Source organism: Myxine glutinosa, chromosome 1, assembly GCF_964187855.1.
Source record: "Myxine glutinosa chromosome 1, kmMyxGlut1.1, whole genome shotgun sequence".
In the NCBI taxonomy this organism is placed as follows: Eukaryota; Metazoa; Chordata; class Myxini; order Myxiniformes; family Myxinidae; genus Myxine; species Myxine glutinosa.
This window is the reverse complement of record NC_136261.1, coordinates 55098493-55115304: the sequence shown is the minus strand read 5'-3', so window position 1 is coordinate 55115304 and position 16812 is coordinate 55098493. Positions and strand designations below refer to the sequence as shown.

At 45.6% G+C, this 16812-nt stretch overlaps 1 protein-coding gene across 2 annotated transcripts in view; it reads left to right on the top strand.

Annotated features, from left to right (window-relative positions):
- The window catches only part of SLC30A7 (solute carrier family 30 member 7), a 90219-nt gene that overhangs the window by 47725 nt on the left and 25682 nt on the right, over window positions 1–16812 (top strand). For both annotated transcript variants that reach the window (XM_068111615.2, XM_068111622.2), the window contains exon 8: window positions 4619–4754. In XM_068111615.2, coding sequence (XP_067967716.1) covers window positions 4619–4754 — 136 coding nt within the window. The remainder of the gene's footprint in view (window positions 1–4618; window positions 4755–16812) is intronic.

Sequence of the window (16812 nt, the reverse complement as noted above, 5' to 3'; positions counted from 1 at the left end):
CAAAGGTCACAGTCATCACAAATGTAAAAAACACATTTGTAGACATAACTTTAAACGGATAATCATAGATACTTCAAACCAGTGCCAAAATCGTCCTCGTCAAATTATCTTTCAGAAGTGTGTTCTCAGATTTGACTTGTGGCCTCTAGTTTCATGCCCTTATTCATTAACATAATTTAGCCTTAATGTGCACAAAAGTGGTCATTAAATATCCTAATAATCAATCAATAAAACCATGAATAATGGCAATACAGTGCCTTCAGAAAGTATTCAACCCTTTACTATGACCCTGTAAATTGAGCTCAGGTGCATCCAATTTCCTTTGATCATCCTTTAAATGTATATCCAATTTGATTGGAGTCCACCTGTGGCCAATTCAATTGATTGGACATGATTTAGAAATAAACACCCCTTTCTATGTAAGGTCCCACAGTTGACAGTGCATGTTAGAGCAGAAACTCTACCATGAAGTCCAAGGAACAGTCCATAGAACTCCGAGGTATAATTGTGAGGAGGAATAGATCTGGGGAAGGTTATAAAACCATTTGTAGTTCCCAAGAGCATGGTGGGCTCCATCATTAGGAAATGGAGTGTAATATGGAACTAGCCAGACCCTTCCTCGAGCTGACCATCCGACCAAACTGAGCAACCAGGCAAGAAGGAGTTTGGTCAGTGAGGTGATTAAGAACCCAATGACCATTCTGACAGAACTACACAGAGTTCCTTGGCTGAGATATAAGAACCTGCTGGAAGAACAACAGTCTCTGCAGAACTTCACAAATCTAGGCTTTATGGGAGAGTGGCCAGACAGACGCCACTCCTAAGAAAAAGGCACATGACAGCATGCCTGGAGTTGGTAAAAAAGCCACGTGAAAGACTGAGAGCATGAGGCAAAATATTGTTATGTCGGGAGGGTAGAGGAATATCTAGACTCTAGAGTCAGGTAGATCTGAATAGGTAACATGCTTCGTCTGTCGCGATAGGGAATCTACCTGTAATAAGTTCTGTGTTTTAGTCCGGTTTGTCGGGTTAAGATGTCTGCTTGTGAACATACCAGGATGTTCGAGTGTTAAATAGTGTCGGGATTAAGATAAACCCCTGTGTGTCACATCTGGTAATCAAACCTTTGTCCCTTATGGCAATGCATACACCTGTAGACACTTAGACAGGCCTTGTAGTGCACACATTAATTAAATTCCCTTCCCTGACGAGGACTTCGGAAGAAAACAGGCAAGAGGCCAGTTCGGGGCACCGCCGCATGGGCCGCAGCCAGCTACACCTCCGGCAGGCCTAGCAAAATAGTGACACGAGCTATCACCACGCTACAGGGAACGAGTGATTGGTTGGCGCGGAAGGCACTGGAAGGTTGGAAGGTTGCTCCAGCCAATCAGGGCGAGCAATACCAGGTGGGAGGGACTCGGCCAATGAGAGGGCGCCAGCGAGAGGGAGCATCGGAGGAGAGTGGACGCAAGGTGATAAAAAGGGGCTGCACGACAGCTTCAGCAGCTCTAGTTTTTGGGTTCTTCTCTGCCTCTTGTGCTGCACGTCCCTCCCTGGCTGTCTTGATGCTGCACGACGTCTTGTGCTCTCTGCGCTTCCCTTCTTGGTCTTGAGAGGTCCTGGTGGTCATTGGTTCACCATCTGCGTGGTGCTTGGAGCGGTGCTCGGTGCTTTTGGTGCTGTGAACGGGCGGGGCCTCGTGTGCGAACGGAGAGGGTGTTGGCTCGGGCCTAGTAGAGCGTGGGTGCATCGGAGCTTGGAGCCGTGTGGGGACAACACTACAGACGAGATAAGACCGCACACCACTTACACACCATAACGAACGTTTTATTTTCCTTAATTAGTATTCCCTCGTCTCGTATCCGAAATCTGTGTGTGGGTACGTCCCGATTAGGATATTTATTACCAGCGTGTGCTTTTCCCTGTCCCGACCTTTGTAAATAAACCCTTGTATTATTTTCCATTCCCTGCAAATCTTGTGCCGTTTGAGTTTGTTCGCCTTCAACAGATATGCGCTTTTACCGCAGCTTCCTCTTCCCTTCTCCTTCCCGTGCTACAAAAGCAAAATCCGTATTTGAGCTTCGCCTCCAGTAATTCCGTTCTGGTCCATCCGCGAGCCCTGGTGTTAACCGGAGGGTCCGCGCGACAATATTCTTTGGTCTGATGAGAAGAAAATTGAACTCTTTGGCCAGAATGCAAAGTTCTACATCTGGCGAAAACAAAGCACAAGTCATCACCCATCTAATACCAACCCTACCGTGAAGCATGGTGGTGGCAGCATTATGCTATGGGGATATTTTTCAGCGGCAGGGACTGGGACACTTGTAAAGATAGAGGGAACAATAAATGGTGCCAAATATATGCAAATTCATGAGGAGAACCTGCTTCAGAGTGCAAAAGACCTCAGACTGCAGCAAAGATTTACGTTCCAACAGGACAATGACCTCAAGCATACAGCCAAAACAACACTGGAATGGCTTCAAAACAAGAACGTGAAAGTCCTCATGTGGCCCAGACAAAATTCATACTTGAATCCCATTGAGAATATATGGAAGGACTTGAGGATTGCTGTTCACCGACGCTCCTCATACAACTTGACAGAGCTTGAGCAAATCTGCAACAAGAATAGGACAGACTCCCCAAATACAGATGTGCAAAGCTGATATAAACATACCCAAGAAGACTCAAAGCTGTAATCGCTGCTTTGACTCAGCAGGTTGAATACTTGTGTAAACGAGAACAGCACTCAGTAGAGAGCATACCTCCACCAGGTGAACAGTTTACATTTTATATCCCAGGGTAGACCAGAAAATCACAATTCAGAATCACATTTAATCAAAATCATCCGTCCACCACTTTTTGAGATATCCTGCTTTATATCGTTTTTGGCCCTATCTTCATCCGTCCACCAATGGTGAAGAATCACTTTAAAAATTCTAATATCCGGATCCGGATCTTCACCAAAATTGATTCGCTTCTTCCTTGTCTCACACACACAACCTGTCCACCAAGTTTTTTCCAAATCCATCCATAACTTTTTGCGATATCCTGCTATATGTCGTTTTTTGCCCTATCCGTTTTTGACCCCAAGAAAATGTGGGGAAAAAAAATAAATCGAGGGGTGTGAATACTTTCTGAAGGCACTGTGTATATGTGACATAATAGGGTGCCTGCCGCCTGGTTGTCCCCCGTCGCACCGCGGAGCGAAAGGGGGACTTTGGGTTTCCCCTCCGTCCGTGTGTGTGTGCGTGCATCTGTGTGCGGGTGTGCGTAAGCGAAGGACCGAATTCTAATTTGGTGTGTGGGTGCAACCCATGTCAAAATCCAAGATGGCCGCCGCCATGTATGTGTGACGCCATGTATGTCTGAACCTTGTGAGCAGAATATCTTGAAAAATAAGTGAAGTACCAACTTCTAATCTGGTGTGTGGGTGTATCTAGGCATAAGGAAGAACACTATTGAAAATTGGGTCGCCACGTCAAAAATCCAAGATGGCCTCCACCATATATATGTCTGAACCTTGTGAGCGAAATATCTTGAAAAATAAACGAACTACTAACTTCTAATCTGGTGTGTGGGTGTATCTACGCATAAGGAAGAACGCTATTGAAAATTTGGTCGCCACGTCAAAATCCAAGATGGCCGCCGCCATGTATGTCTGAACCTTGTGAGTGGAATATCTTGAAAAATAAGCGAAGTACCAACCTCTAATCTGGTGTGTGGGTGTGTCTACGCATAAGGAAGAATGCTATCGGAAATTGGGTCGCCATGTCAAAATCCAAGATGTCCGCCACCATATATATGTCTGAACCTTGTGAGCGAAATATCTTGTAAAATAAACGAACTACTAACTTCTAATCTGGTGTGTGCGTCTATGTACGCATGTCGCATAAGGGAGAACACTATTGCAAATTGGGTCGCCATGTCAAAATCCAAGATGGCCGCCGCCATGTATGTCTGAACCTTGTGAGTGGAATATCTTGAAAAATAAGCGAAGTACCAACCTCTAATCTGGTGTGTGGGTGTATCTACGCATAAGGAAGAACGCTATCGGAAATTGGGTCGCCATGTCAAAATCCAAGATGTCCGCCACCATATATATGTCTGAACCTTGTGAGCGAAATATCTTGTAAAATAAACGAACTACTAACTTCTAATCTGGTGTGTGCGTCTATGTACGCATGTCGCATAAGGGAGAACACTATTGCAAATTGGGTCGCCATGTCAAAATCCAAGATGGCTGCCTTGCGTCTTCCACTTTTTCAACTCACATCACTTCACCGACGGAGGACCTAGGCGTAACGCTTGTTGATGTTGATTTTGATGGGCCATAATAGCATTGGGCTATAATCGTTCAGTTAACGATAGTATTTTTGTTAAGAATGAGCATGCGAGGTGAGACTATTCGTTCCACAATTGCTACTGGTTTGTTTTTCTGTTTATGGTGCTCCCTTCTACTAAGTGACTCCAGAACAAGCACTGCAAGCATGCAGACCTGATACAGCAATATATCTGCTGAAGCACAAGGTGATATTATGTACATCATGCTTATATGAAAAATTCCATGCTATGTTCCACCTTGCATAACATTGCCCCTCCCCCACCTTTTTTATGGCAGGTGTGTTTCTGCACATCCTGGCAGACACTGTGGGCAGCATTGGAGTCATAGTCTCTACATTGCTCATGCAGAACTATGGATTGATGATTGCTGACCCTATTTGCTCGATGGTGATTGCTCTACTCATTGGCATGAGGTATGGTCTTCTGGGAGTGGTAGTTTTGTGGGGGGTTTCTTTTTTTTTTTTTGTATACAAGTTCTAGGCTCGTGAAAGAGCTAACATTAATCACACAGAAAGTCAAACCGACACATACAGTCACGTGAAAAAGTAAGTACACCCCCACATTTATCACTACTTCAAATACCTAAAATTAGAATCAGGTGCACCAGCTCAGATGCAAATGATTAGAACATCGTTAGAGAGGATCTTGGAGGAACCTGTCTTATTTAAACCTCAGACATTTAGTTTGGTTTGCTCTTTGTTGTTGAAGTGTGCGGCGTCACCATGCCGAGATCAAAAGAGCTCTCTGAGGCCTTCAGAAAGAAGGTTATAGATGCCTACGAGTCTGGGAAGGGATTCAAAAAGATCTCCAAACAATTTGAAATCAATCATTCGACTGTCCGGAAGATCATCTTCAGGTGAAGAAGATTCCAAACAACTGCCAACTTGTTCAGGCCAGGCCGCCCCAGCAAGTTCAGCCCGAGAGCAGACCGCAAGATGCTGAAAGAAGTCTCAAAGAACCCCTGAATGTCATCACGGGACCTACAGGTAGCCCTTGCCACTGTTGATGTCAAAGTGCATGAGTCTATCATTAGAAAGAGGCTGCACGAATTTGATCTACATGGGAGGTGTGCCAGGAGGAAACCTTTGCTGTCCAGAAAGAACATCAGGGCAAGACTAAAGTTTGCCAATGAACATCTAGGTAAAGACCAGCACTTCTGGAACAATGTGCTCTGGACAGATGAGTCAAAGGTAGAGTTATTTGGCCACAGTACCAGAAGACATGTTTGGCAAAAACCAAAGACAGCATTGGACCACAAGAACCTGATACCAACTGTAAAGCATGGTGGTCGAAATGTTATGGTTTGGGGCAGCTTTGCTGCATCAGGGCCCTGGCAGCTCACCATCATATAATCCATTATGAATTCTTCATTGTACCAGAGGGTGCTTGAGGATAATGTGAGGCCATCTGTCGGAAAGTTGAAGCTCAACCGAAGGTGGACCTTGCAACATGACAATGACCCTAAACATACCAGTATATCCACCAAGGAATGGCTGAAAATAAAGAAATGGAGGGTTCTGGAATGGCCAAGTCAAAGCCCGGATCTAAATCCCATCGAGATGTTGTGGGGGGATTTGAAACGAGCTGTGCATGCAAGAAACCCCTCAAACATCACACAGCTGAAATAATTCTGCATGGAGGAGTGGGCAAAAATTTCTCCCAGTCGATGTCAGAGACTGGTAGACAGTTATAAGAAACGCCTACTTGAGATTGTTTTGCCAAAGGGGGCAATACCACCGATTGGAGCCAAGGGTGTACTTACTTTTTCCACATGTGAAATTTGCATTGATGTTTATTTAAATTATACAATGGACTACAAAATGTAAATGTTTCATGATATTTGTTTTATTATATCACCTTTATCTATCAATATTGTTGAAATGAAGATCAAATAGCTGCATGTTGAAATATGTTGAAAAAGTCTAAACTTTACATGGGGGTGTACCTACTTTTTCACGTGACTGTAAAACACTTGGATGATCTCGCGAGATCTTGGAGACGGCGGCAGGGATTTTCGAAGCTCCACACGGTCTCCACGTTTTTCGAAGTTAAGTCTGTTCACAATTGTATTTTGTCGAAACTGTATTTATCTTTCGGTGTGTGAAGTTATTGTGTGCAACTTTGGTTGTTTCTCGGTGTTTATCTTTCATAAATTGATCGTCTGTTTGCCGTGTCGTGTCTTGAGGCCTTGTACAGTGTGCACTGTACAACCTTGAGGCTTTGTTTTTCTCTCAGCGGTCCGTCTTTTGTGATCCAATAACTTTCGTTCTCTGTATTCCCAGGCTTTTCACCCATAGCCTACTTCCTTGTGTAAATCTCAACTCAAAAAAAAAAAATAATAATAATAAATTAAAAAAACATTTTCCTTCTCTGTTCTCATTCGTTTATTCATTCTTATTCGTTCGTTCGTTCTTCGACCACGTGTTTCTCCCCCATTTCCCCAGATAGTTTTCACTCATTAACCTTCAATGTTTACACTTTCCCCTCAAGTTATGTATTCCGTCATATTTTATAACACCTTTTTCTTCTTCTTCTTTAAAAGGCTGCTTTCGACTTGCTCACCAAATCAATTCATCCCAAAAAAAATATCCATCTCCTATAGTGCCTTTTTTCTACATTCCCTAAACTCTCCTGCACTCCATCCTCCATCCAGCGTCCTTAAACGTATTTTTAACTCGAAGGTCACAAGAAACTCATTTTGCAATAAATGTTCGTTTCCCATAAATCGTACACTTTCAAAAATCCAATCTCACCCCTCCCCTCCAAATCTTCCCCATAACCCCTCCCCTCCAAATCTTCCCCATCACCCCTCCCCTCCAAATCTTCCCCATCACCCATCCCTTTCAAATCTCCCCCCTTGCCCCCTCCCTCCTAAACTACCCCCTCACCCCTCCCCGCCAAGACGCCCCCTCGCCCCTCCCCTCCTAGACTCCAGCCTCACCCCTCCCCTCCAAATCTCCCCCATATCCCATCCCTTTCAAATCCCTCCCCTTGCCCCTTCCCTCCCAAACTCCCCCCTCACCCCTCCCCTTCAAATCTCCCCACCCTCATTGCTTCTCAATTTCCCCCCTCTCACTCCCCCTCCTCAAAGCGTCCTCCCCGCTTCTTCCCCCTTCAAACTCTCACCTCCATCTCCCCCAACCTTCTGCCTCGCTCTTCCCCCTCCTCAAATAACACCTCATTGTGGCTCACCCAATCACCATCAAACCTTTTGTCCGCCCCATCCTTCCCTTTCTCCGAGCTATTCTGAAATCTCTGACACACCTTCAACAGCTCTCCCTACCTCTTCCACCTCTTCCACATCTTACCCTACCCCTCCTCCCCCCTGTTCTGTATCTGATGCTCCCCCTTCCTCTTCATTAACGGTATGGACCTCAAACATCCGGGGCCTTCGTTCAAACTTAACTGATCTCTCCATACAGGTTGCTTCTGTCAAACCAGACGTGATCTGCTTAACAGAAACTTTCCTCCTTTATGATGTCTCTGATTCCATAGTATCTCTCCCGGGCTACTCCCTCCTCCGGTATGATAGAACTGAGCCTCGTCCTGGAGGCGGGGTTGCTATCTTTATCAAAAACTCTCTTCCTCACTCGCCCTGCACTGCACTCTCTCCACCTCACCCCCAGGAATACCTCTGGCTACGGCTTCCCCTTCACTCCCACCTCTTGTTCATATGTGTGTTGTACCGTCCACCAAACAGTGATGACTCAATCTACATCTCGCTGTCTGATGATATGGACCAACTTCTATCTACTCATCCCAACTCTCTCTTCCTCATATGTGGTGATTTCAACTGTCATCATGCCAGTTGGCTGGGTGTGGGTACCTCTCTCACCAGCCATGGCTCCTCAGCAAAGGACTTCTGCGACTCACTGGGACTGACACAATCTGTCAATTTCCCGACCCGGATCTCAGTCAACGGAACATCTTCTCTTCTGGACTTGGTTATGACTAACTTCCCTGAAAATGTCTGCTGCTCTTCTTCTGCTCCGATCGGATCATCTGATCATGTCCTTGTTAAAGTGGACATCTCTCTGACCATCCTCAGGGAGCCTGCTCAGCGTCGACGAGTCTGGCATTTCACTCAGGCCAACTGGCACGGTCTTCAAGCAGCCATCAATCATCTGGACTGGTCTCCCATCTCTACCACCTCTGACATCAACTCATCCTGGGAATTCTTCCAAAGTAAATTGCTCTCTCTCATGCACAGATTTATCCCATCTCGTCTTCAGTTGTCATACCCTTCCTCCCGTCCATGGTACACGGAAACTTGTGGTGAGGCTGTTGCCCAGAAACAACTTGCCTTCGTCTCCTGGAAAGCAAATCCAACGGAAGGAAATCTCATTTCCTTTCACAAAGCCCGAAACAAGTGTGTGTCCACCCTCAGGAGAGCCAGGAAACAATATCTCTCCGTTCTCAAGACCGAACTCTCTTATCTGTCTCCCTCTTCCAAATCCTGGTGGCGTCTGGTCAAATCCGTTTCTGGTGTTTGTTCCCCCTCCATCCCCTCCCTTACCTCAAACGGCTACACAGCTGACTCCGCACGTGAAAAAGCTGAATGCCTCAACTCTGTGTTTGCCTCTAAATCTTGTGTCCCAAACCCATCCCTCTCTGTACCCACCATACCCAGTCGTACCCTGCTGCTCCTGGACTCCGTGTCCTTTCCTCCTGACAAGGTGGAAAAGTTTCTGTCAACCCTCGACTCTGATTCTGCAACTGGACCCGACGGCATCAGCCCACGGGTCCTAAAATCCTGCTCTGCTGCTCTGTCTCACCCTCTCTCTGTTCTCTTCACCCTCTCTTTTGCTCAAGGTCAACTGCCATCTGCTTGGAAATCAGCCAACATCACCGCTTTGCACAAAAAGGTGCAAAAACAGATCCTAGCAACTACAGACCAATCAGCCTTCTCCCAATTATCAGCAAAGTCATGGAATCCATCATTGCTTCGGATATGAAATCTTTCCTCTTCTCCAATGGCTTGATCTCTGATCATCAATTTGGTTTCAGACCAGGTCACTCTACTCTGGACATGCTGCTTCTGCTGTCTCAACAATGGATGGAGGTCCTCAATGCCAAACAGGAAATTAGAGCTGTCTCCCTCGACATATCACGTGCCTTCGACACGGTCTGGCACCCCGCTCTGCTCACCAAACTCTCCTCCTTTGGTATCCATGGAAATCTCCACGCATGGCTGGCGGACTTCCTCTCTAGTCGTCGTCAACGTGTGGCCCTGAATGGGTTTCTCTCATCTCCTCTTCCTGTTCAGGCTGGAGTTCCCCAAGGCAGTGTTCTGGGCCCCGTGCTTTTTCTGGTCTTCATCAATGATCTCTCTGACTCTCTCGAAAATCCTCTCTATCTCTTTGCTGATGACTCCACTCTCTGCCGCTCCATTCCTCTTCCCTCAGATCGGCAGTCTGCTGCCTCCTCACTCTCTGAAGACCTGGACAAAATCACAGACTGGTCAAACAAGTGGAACATGTCTTTCAATCCTGACAAATCTCACACTCTTACTATGTCTCTCCGAAAAGATCGACTGGACAACCCTCCCATCTACTTTCTCAACAATCCTCTCCAAGAAGTTCTGTCGCTCAAGATTTTGGGTCTCACTATCTGCCATGATCTTTCTTGGGAAAACCACATTTCCAAGCTGGCCTCCAAAGCCAGTCGCCGACTGGGCATCCTCCGTCGTGCGAAGTCCTTCCTCGGCACACCTGAGCTCCTCACCACATACAAGGCTTTCATCCGCAGCTCAATGGAATACTGTTCTCCCCTATGGGCCGGTGCTCCTGCCTCACACCTAGCTCGGCTTCACGCTGTTGAAACCAAAGCTTTCAGAATTATTGGAATCTCCCGCGATGAAGCTATCTCTGAGGGCCTTTCACTCACTCACCGCAGGCAGGTAGGTGGTCTTTCTGTCTTCTACCGACTCCTCTCCGGCCTTGCACCCCCAGCTCTCTCTGTGCTCTGTCCCCCAAATATTCCTACAGGTCGCACAAGATCTGCCAGCAACCCTCTGATGGTTAAACTGCCGAAATCTCGGCTCTCTGCTCACCTTCACTCTTTCATTCCTCTTTTCTCCCGCCTCTGGAACAAACTCCCTCACTCCCTTCAATCCCACTCCTCCCTCCAGGTCTTTAAAACAGCTGTTCACCACCATCTCTTATCTTCCCCCATCCAAAACCTTGATCTTTTCTACCCCCGCTAATTCACCCCAGATCCACCTTGTTTGAAATTCCAACTTCTTTCCTGGAAGTCCTGGCAGTGTCCATATGTTTTATACCTCTCCCACCGCCCCCTTCCCACGCCCCCCCCCCCCCCAAGCCCTCGCCCTCTCTCAGATCTCTCGATGTCTCCATGTCTCTCGGTCACTGCTCTCAAATGTTGTGTTTGTGTCCTTCCCCCTCTCTCCCCATCTTGTCTACCGCTCCCTATGTTATATGTTTTATGTGTCGGTTTGTCTTTCTGTGTGATTAATGTTCGCTCTTTCACGAGCCTCGACCTTGTATACAAAAAAAATAAAAAATAAAAAAAATAAAAATAAGGGGAGCGGTAGACAAGATGGGGAGAGAGGGGGAAGGACACAAACACAACGTTTGAGAGCAGGGACATCGAGAGAACTGTGGGAGGGGGAGGTGAGAGTGGTATAAAACATATGGACACTGCAAGGACTTCCACGAAAGTGGAAGAAGTTCCTAGTAATCCTTATGCCTTATGCCTAGTAATCACACGAATGAAGTTCGAATTTCAAAAAAGTGTATCTGGGGTGAATTAGCAGGGGTAGAAAAGATCAAGGTTTTGGATGGGGGAAGATAAGAGATGGTGGTGAACAGCTGTTTTAAAGAACTGGAGGGAGGAGTGGGATTGAAGGGAGTGAGGGAGTTTGTTCCAGAGGCGGGAGAAAAGAGGAATGAAGGAGTGAAGGCGAGCAGAAAGTCTTGATTTTGGCAGTTTAACCATAAGAGGGTTGCTGGCAGATCTTGTGCGACCTGTAGGAATATTTGGGGGACAGAGCACAGAGAGAGCTGGAGGAGCAAGGCCAGAGAGGAGTCGGTCGAAGACAGAAAGACCACCAACCTGCCTGCGGTGAGTGAGTGAGAGGACCTTGGAGTTAGCTTCATCGCAGGAGATTCCAATGATTCTGAAAGCTTTGGTTTCAACAGCGTGAAGCCGAGCTAGGTGCGAGGCAGGAGCACCGGCCCAGATTGGGGAACAGTATTCCCTTGAGCTGCGGATGAAAGCCTTATATGTGGTGAGGAGCTCAGGTGTGTCAAGGAACTTGGATGTTCTTACAAATCTGCAATCCCTGTTTACATTGCCATTTTAATATTTCTTCAAAACTCCAACTATTAGTTCCTCTAAGCATATCTGCCAAGTATTGTGGAAATATTTTTATGGTGTAGCCCATTGGGCAATGGCATCTCGAATAGCGTTTGGCTGTCCATATGTCCCCACAAACATACACCAATCAGAGCTGAGGATCTGGTCACATGACAGGGGACGCGTTTAGTAACCATTACAGTTGCATATTTTACTAAAGGGAAATGTAATAACACTGGAACGTTTTGGGTTCCCAGTGGATGTCGTAAGGTAGGTAGGAGGTTTGAGAAATTCCTCAATACGATGATTTTGAAATGTGATCGACACGGACCTTGCTCCCAAATCCAGAAGTGAACAGATGACAGTTTGCAGGTTTAATATCTTGAAACAATCGTGATTTAACATTATATTTTGATATATTAACACTATAGTATTAATTTGTAATTAAAATGATGAATGATGCTGTTTGGAATGAAAGTATAGAGAATGTGCTCTCAATGCCTGACGTTGGACCGAAGGTGATGAACACCCAGGTCAAACTATCCTCTTCTAAGGTATCAAACCCAGCGATGCCGTTGTTAGGTTATTGGTCTTGTTTTTTAGCTCACCTGGAACGAAGTTCAGGGGAGCTTATGCGATGGCGCGTTGTCAGTCCATCCGTCCATCATTCCTTCCGTCAGTCCGTAAACACTTGAAACTTCTTCTCTGAAACTGCTGATGGGATTGCGACCAAATTTGGCAAAAATGATATTTGTTGTGTTGTGACTAAAATTTGTTCACGCCATTAAAAAAAAATCTGAGTCTAGGGGGTTTACCGGGGGTCAAAGTGGATCCAGGTTTGACCCCCCTCCCCCCCCCCCCCCCCAAATAGGAATTTGATTTTTCCCCTGAAACTACACAAACAATTCCGATGAAACTTGACCACAACCTTCACCACCCGTGATGTACCTAAGTTTGCTCACGGCATTAAAAAAAAATCTACCCCTTTGGGGATCTAAAGGGGGGGGGGGGGGGAGGCTGCCCCACAAAATAGCTATTTGCTTTCTTCTCAGAAACTACACACGAAATTTCGATGAAACTTCACCACAACCTTAATCACCCATGATGTAGCAATATTTGTTCAAGGCATTAGAAAAATTGGGGTCTTAGGATGTGCATGGGTTTGGGGGAGGGGGGGTTGCCCCCCAAAATAGGTATGTTTTCCTTTGTTTGTTTAAAGTCTTATAATTATGTTTGTATGATTCTATATGCTGCCCTGTCTTCTAGCAACCATTGAAATTAGTTTAAAATACATTTAGTCAGTGCAGTATACTCTTTATTCTACCAGGTGAGTGCCAGGGTGAGCCCCTATGTTTATGTATTTGAATCAAAATTATGGTTTATAAACTAAATGTACTTTCTTGAGCATGTATAGCAATCTTTTGGTTCCGAATTTGGCCTGCTGGTTGCATCACCACAGTGATACACTGGTGACACTGGCAGTGCCTTGGCATATTATGTCAGGAAGTTGTGGTTTGTTCGGGGTGCCAGCAATAGGTCATCCTACCCTTCATCAAAGGACACCGTGGGACATTTAATGCCCAACATCTAATTTGAGTAGACAAGTCGTGAGCTTCGCGTCCATCTGAGGGGCAGCCACCTTTTCTTTAAAATGATGTAGCATTGCATCCCAAGCATTTAACCTTTGGTCAAAACATGTAGAAAACAAATTTGATGGTTTATCTCTTTTTTTTTGTTATTTTACTTTGTGGGATACAAACTATTATTTTCTATATTCCAGTACTAACAGGTCTCTTATGAATCGCACGCATCATTTTTGTTTTATTCTGAACTTTCTTTCCAAACTTTGTTGTGCGTTGCACAATTGGAGTCCAACACCATTGATTTGCAGTGATGATATCTCAAGACAAATGCAACTTCTGTCCAAATATCTTTGGTCTATGCATCTTGTATCGATTCTTCTTCTTCTTCTTCTTTCATATACAGGACATGGTTGAGGGTAGCATCATTTGCTTGGGGTGCAACTGTGCCACTGATGCAGCGTCCTGTATGCTAGATCAGAAACTTATAATTTGTTCAGGGTGCCATTGATGGCACAATAACTCTTCGCGAAGGACACCGTGGGATCTGTAACATCCACCAATAATGCTGGCAGACGAGTCCCCCAGTTTAACGTCCGACGGCCAGAATATGCATTGATGCATCACTCTGCCTGTGAAACACCAAGATGGTGGTTTATAGCTGGGTCTGAGATCCAAACCTAGACTTAAGGCTGGACAGCTTAAGCTGAATGTGTATGCCTCCAAGCTATCCTGATAATTGGCTAACAGGTACCCAAGCTTCTACACCTTTTAACATCTTGCTTTCTTTTCTGAATTGTACTGCTTTTTATTTATTCTCAATTTCCATGTTGGTTAAATCAGCAGAGGGCGCTCACTTTCTGTTTAAAATTTACACCTTGAAACGATCGGTTACCATTGACCATTTTTATTGGTTTGGTTAAATTTTTACTTGCCGTTTCTTCATTTTTGAAGCTGCTGCACTCGACGATAAGGGATGAACAGAACATCTTTGCAGTTTTTAACTTGTGAAGGTTTTTTTTTTTTGGAACAGACGGGCTATTTTTCACTCTGTGCAAACTCCTCACCACAGTGACTGCACATTAGCCAACAGCGTGCGAGCTTCACGCCTTTGCCGAACCATGTTTTTAGTGTGTGCGGACGCGTGCTTGTTTATTGTGCCTTTCGTTCGGCCATTCCTTATGCTTGCAGCGATTTCCATGAAATAGCTCTTTCTTTAATGTTGAAGAGCCAGTGATCATACGTTGCTAAACCTGCCGGAAAAGGTGGGTGTAGAGCAATAACTTGAGTCCCTGCTGGCAGTCGGTTCGTGTACACTCGTTGGATGTACAACAAAGTCATCTTGTAAAAGGACAGTCTTGCCATCCTTTCCTGTCTGTTAAATTTCTCCAGAGGCTACAAATTGGCATAATTTGGTTGAGTGCTTAAAATGAGTGGGAAAAGATGGCTGATTGTGGTGTTACCCTCCCGTATTCAAGCAGTCGCAAAACTACATTCACACAATGACTACACTTGATGCAGACATTCCACCAGCTCAGAGTTCAAATTTTAAAGAATGAATGAATGAATGATCGTTTTAAGGCCATTTTCCCCGCTAGAGCGGGGGTTAGCCTTGCGTGCCCCATGGCAATCATGGTTCCCTGTTTGAGGCAATGTTTTTATGGCCGGATGCCCTTCCTGACGCCAACCCTAGGTCGCCTCTTGCGACACACAGGGAATTACCATTGAACTGGTACTCAATTTTCCGACCGCAGAAGGATGACAGGCTGAGTCAACCCCCCCCCCCCCCCCCCCCCGGCGTTAATTCAGCGATCGACCGGGACTTGAACCCAGGAGCCTAGGCATATTGCATAGATGAAAAAACACTTTCCAATGTGTGCTATTTTCTGAAATAGTTGGTCTAGCTTCGGCTTGTACTCCAAATCGACTTATCTATGAATGAAGAAAAGAAAACTGGGAAAATGAGCCAATTCGACTTATAGGCTGAAATTATGGTGTATTTTGCCTTTCTTGACATCATATTGGAGTTCATAATTGAAATTAAACTTCATTGTTTTTATTGTCAGTCAATAACTTAGGTATCCATTACTCATTAGCAATGTACTATGGTGTACTCCTGATAATTTGAACAGTTTCGTCAGCTGTATGCCTGAACGATGCAGCAGGCCGCCGAGTTACGAACACAGTTAAAACCACGGCGGTCATTAAAAAAAAATACTTAAAAAGAAAGAAAATAATTCAAGCGTAATTGTGGATACTTTAATAAAACGCTAGGAATCTCGCGGGCAGATGAACACGCTGACCCTAGGGAGTAAATTTTTAATAAATAAAAGACAGACGGGATGAGAAAACGGAACAGATCCTTGGTACAGTAGCACTGGAAACTTGTAGTATGTAACTTATGTAAATAAAATGGTAAAAACATACATGTCTCTACCATGGTTCTCCTGGAAGACAAAAGGATAAAAATGTGGAACCTTCCTCCTGCAGGATGGCTTACGTGAGGTTCCTGAATCCGTACGGGGAGAGAAAAGAGAAAGAGAGAGGAAAGAGAGAGATAGAGACAGAGAGCTTCTTGTTGCATCCGTGTCTGACTCTTTTGTGGGGCATGCTCAGTCGACGCTATTCCAGCACGTGCATCCCACAACTCCGATTCCAACTGCTCTCTCATTCCCGGACACTGCTCAATCGGCAACTACTGGTTTGAGTTTCCATGGGCTATATAATTATCTCGTGTCCCTGGTGTTGGCTTATGCAACCTTCACATACACGGATTATTCTTACGAGTCCTTACGGATCGCCAACTCGTAGTCAATCACAAGCATCCACAAATAACTCGCTGGTATCCGTAGATAACTCGTCACAACTCGCAACAACTTTTGACATGTCAAAAATCATCTTCCGTTATTTACGGATGCTTGCGATTGACTACGAGTTGGCGATCCGTAAGGACTCGTAAGAATAATCCGTGTATGTGAAGGCACCCTTAGCGGTTAGGGTGCCGGCTTGGGATCCTAGGATCCTGGGTTCGAATCCCGGTCGATCGCTGAATTAACGCCAGGAGGGTTGACTCAGCCTGTCATCCTTCCGAGGTCGGCAAATTGAGTACCAGCTTGCTGGGATGAATGATCCCGGTGTGTACCCCGGTTTAGAATAGGTACACCGTATCCCTGCGCATCGTAAGAGCATGACCAAGGGTTGGCGTCAGGAAGGGCATCCGGCCATAAAAACATTGCCTCAAACAGGGAACCATGATTGTCATGGGTCCCGCAAGGCTAACCCCCGCTCTAGCGGGGAAAAATGGCCTTAAAACGATCATTCATTCATTCATATTCCTGTGCCAATTGGCTGTGCCAAATTCCTGTGCCAATCGAACCAACTCGTGCCACAACACGGCCATCATTGCCATGGTCTCTGGTGTTCCTTGGTTATCGGCATGGCTGTGGTTCTTACCTCTGCGCATGGCCACAGGGTTTTGCCATCATTGGGGCAGGAAGGGTGAAAAGGGAGGGGTTTCGCTGGGGCTTGCAGAGCTGGTGGAATGGGGGCAGATTTGATCATGATGGCAAGCATT